The 4040-nt window shown below is 38.9% G+C and overlaps 1 protein-coding gene across 2 annotated transcripts in view; it reads right to left on the reverse strand.

Annotated features, from left to right (window-relative positions):
* Positions 1–1046: 1046 nt before the first annotated feature.
* ndufaf4 (NADH:ubiquinone oxidoreductase complex assembly factor 4) overlaps positions 1047–4040 on the reverse strand; it is a 3524-nt gene continuing 530 nt past the window's right edge. For both annotated transcript variants that reach the window (XM_035679140.1, XM_035679139.1), the window contains exon 3: positions 1047–3780. In XM_035679140.1, the coding sequence (XP_035535033.1) occupies positions 3475–3780 (306 nt within the window). In that variant the 3' untranslated portion in view covers positions 1047–3474. The remainder of the gene's footprint in view (positions 3781–4040) is intronic.

Below are 4040 nucleotides of genomic sequence, written 5' to 3' on the forward strand. Positions count from 1 at the left end.
CAATATTGTCTTTGTTACACTTGTGCCAATAAAGCAAACTGAATTGAAAAGTGCAAAAAAAAACTACAAAAATACAAACACCAATAATAATGGAATTGAATTTCTTTCAGGGTTTAATGTCTGATGGACTCTTATGTATTGTCCTGTTTTATGTTTTACTGTTCTGTGGTTATGTTTGTGTGCAAATTAGCTGTTAGCTAACTCTGATGCAATTACTTTTAAATGTGTGCTATCGCCATAAAAGAAGTGTAGTGTAATATTCCCCATACGAATTGCATGTCTAACAGTGTAGAGAAGGCTTTAAACATTATTTAAACCATATTGTAGGGCGATACAATGACTGAAAATCTCACACTACAGTTAAATGATGTATTCAAATATAATTATATATTTTTAATTTACAGAGTCTGGTTGGTGGCTAGTTGAAATTGTCTTTGGTAGTGCAGGACCAATGACCTTAGCATTTCTAACATCCCGTCTATGGCTCTGGCGTAAATACTGAAAAAAATAGGCAACTTAATCTGTTTAAGCAAAAGCAGAATGTAATTTACGTCTCAATGCACAGAAAAACCCCAGAAAATGTACTGCACCTTAACTGTGTATGAACTGCCATGATTACACTGAGCACATTGTTTTTGGCCAAGCTTTTCTTTATATTAAGTGACTGCTTTATTTTGAAGGAAAAACAGCCCAGTTCCGGGCAGCATTGGTGCTCTCTGTGGTTCCATTGACGCAGCTTTGTATTCAGTGATAACTGACACCTACAGAAGCCAGTTGCATGGGAAAAAGTGGACTTTTTGTTGGGTACGCCCCATTTCCAGCATCGTCCAATAGAAAGAGCTAACTGCAAACAAGTGGGCATGGCTTGGTTGGAGGAAGTGCTGGTTTTGGACACGTGGGGGTGTGTGAGGTGGGTGGTAAAGAGGTCAAATGGAAGCTTGCTATTACAAAAGTAAGCTGAGTGTAATCAAAATATAACTGTTTACAGTGGTAGGGCTCTGAAATTATTGTAATATGATTTCAACACAACAGTGATAGAGCACAGGAATGTTAACATGTGGGACTTTATTGAGTAACAACCCATACAACCACATTAAATTAAGGATGCAACAGCTAAAATAACATAAAAGATCAAATAAACCTTTAAAGAAGTGTGCGTATGTGCAGTGGATGGGTTTAAGTGCCACAGGATCATTCTGATATGATAAGCTATTCCAGCACTGTCAGAGTCTACCACTGGCTGCTTCTTCAAACCATGTACATAAATGCATAAAGTCAGGACCCAGTGAAATAACAGAAGGCTCCTAAATATATATATATATATATCTTTATATAATATAAAGGAAAAAAAAGATATTTAAACTTTCTGAATGATCATGGGTTGATCATTGAGTCACCAAAGGTTCTTGTATTCCTGCTCTGTGCATTCCCCCGTGCTGTATGAGTTATGACTATCAATGCTTTTCCACCAGGCTGTTCAGTTCAAGCAAAATAAGTCACACACACAAACATTTCACCTTTGTTCCCACATAAAAGAGCCTGATGGATGCAGGCAGATATTAGCATTGTTATTTGAGTTTTCTCATCACTTAAAGATGTATCTGTCCTTTTGACCGCTTACGTTTGGTCTGTTGGACCGAGATTTTAAACTTGTCTGTGCTCTCTGTGGGACAAACGATGCAATAGATCTTTTTCAGCAGCCATTTTGACAGAAGCCATTCATTTGTTTATTTACACCTGTGTTTATCCTACTATTTCATTTCATAACGGCTGCTGTGGAAATGCTCTATGAGCCTTTTGCCCAGTAGGAAAAGTAAATAATCAAATGAATGATGGCTGAATTCCATTAAGCTGCCAGTATGGTTAATGCTGGCTCACTGTCACAAGTCAAAATGTGTGCTGTGAAAAAGGCCTAAGGCGAAACTTTCTCTGCTTCGATTTCTTCTTTATTGGCCCACAAACACACTAATACTGATATACCTGTGAGAGGCTAATATCAGCCGGGCTTATTTTTAAAACTTGTTGAGTGATTCTGTCCAAATCTTTGAATTCTACATTTTGTGCTATAAATATGCATAGCACCTGCCCTCTACTGGTCGAAACCCAGTATTGCAATTTAATTTTGCTATTGGTTGATCAGGAGGCAGGTGAGGCATGTGGTGGCAGCTTTCATCACCAACCAACCCCCCCACTCTCTGTTTCCAGTGCAGACACATAGAGTCTGACAGCAGCTGCTCACGGCTGGTTAGCTTGGTTAGCTCTGGGCCGCTAGTTTAGCTAACGTTACAACACTAGTGCTACTAAGAAACTTAAACAAACAGTCGTGAATGTGCTTCTAGTGACTGTAAAAGCTCCAGCGGGATCAGCCAGTCCATCGGCAGCTGCTCATTGCTGGTTAGCTCAGTTAGCTCTGACTAGCGGCAGCTGTATTCCTGCTACTCTAAGCGGTAGTCAGTCTGTCACTCTGTCAGTGTTACCTCCATGCCTCCATATAATTTTCTCTTTTTTTTATAATTTGCTGATAGGGAGGGAGCTAGCAGAATTTAGGGGTTTAGTTACACTTTAAGGACTGATAAACAGCATGCTGATGCTAACAGCTTCAAACTAAGAATCTTTCAAATCATTATTGCATCATACTGAAATAAATGGCTATGAATTCTAGAAAATACTGTTTTCACAGGACAGATACTATACAGTATATAGTCTGCTATACCATAAAGGCAACAGTCCAACATTTCGGTAAGAAAGCTTACTTGGAACTGGAGTCGGGATGTGGTTGGCCTAGCTTAGCATAAAGACTGGAAGCAGGGGGAAACAGCTAGCCTGGTTCTGTTCAAAGTAAAAAAAAAAAATACTGTCTCGTTTAATCTGTATACAAAAAAATCTTTTAAAATCATAATTTGTTGTTTGAGAGGAAGTTATGTGCTTGAACTATTTCTTCCTTGCAGTCTTTATGCTAAGCTAGGCTAACCTCAGCCTGGATCCAGCTCCGTGCTTAACGCACAGACAGAAGACTAGTATCAATCTTCTCATCTCACTCTCAGAAGGAAAAGCTAATAAGTGTGTTCCACAAAATGTTGAACTTTTCCTTTAAACCAGGGTTTCTCAACTCTTTTTGGACCTTTGGCCCCATTGCAAGAAACCACAAATCTCATGAGAATTTGAGTATGAATATGTTTGTCTTCTATTACATATCATAGAGGAATCTTCAGATGGATTATAAAGAATCCATTCCTAAGATTACGTATTTATTCATTGTATTATTTTAATTTCTTAGTTTGTTTCACAAATATTAGACATATCCCATAATTCCATCTACATATCAAACAACCCCATGTAAGGTCCAAATCCCAGGCTTGAGAAACTCTGCCTTATCAGTCCCAATCTGATGACTCTCCCAATGTGTTTTATTATTGACATACATAAATAAATCAGGTAACATCCTATTGTTTACCATTCACAAACAATCCAGTCCTAAGAAGCATTTATCCGCTTGGCATTTTCAGTCTTGGGTGGTATGATTTTGACCTCGAAGGGGATGAAGAACTCCAGAAGAGCTTTTGTGTCTTTCAAGTCCAGAGAATAATCCTGAGCGATCTTTTCCGGCGTCCACGTCTGAGGCTGTTGCCGGTGGCTGCCCAGGGCCTTCAGAGCCTCTGCGATGGTCAGTTTGCCTTTAGGGACGTCTGTGAGCTCCACCATACCATATGGGGCCACTGGTAAACTGAACTTCAATGGCCGCCGCTCTGCTTCATTACCTACAGTCACGTCCTTCGATGCCTGTGGGAAGATTAAGAGGAAGGAAATGAGACTTAGAACACACTTTAAATTCACTATAGATATTTGTGGTTTTTCTCTAGTAACGCCATCAGACCAGGTTTAAAGCTGCACTAATCCTATACGTATGTATGATTGCGAAAAATAAATATAAATATATAATAAACATAATACAGACAGAGGATTGTCCAGAACAACTGATAACTGTAAAATGTGAACTGCAGGAAGGTTGATATTTGTATACAGTTATCTGTCTGTATTAT

This window comes from Morone saxatilis, unplaced genomic scaffold, assembly GCF_004916995.1.
Source record: "Morone saxatilis isolate NCDOM2014 unplaced genomic scaffold, NCSU_SB_2.0 Contig7, whole genome shotgun sequence".
In the NCBI taxonomy this organism is placed as follows: Eukaryota; Metazoa; Chordata; class Actinopteri; family Moronidae; genus Morone; species Morone saxatilis.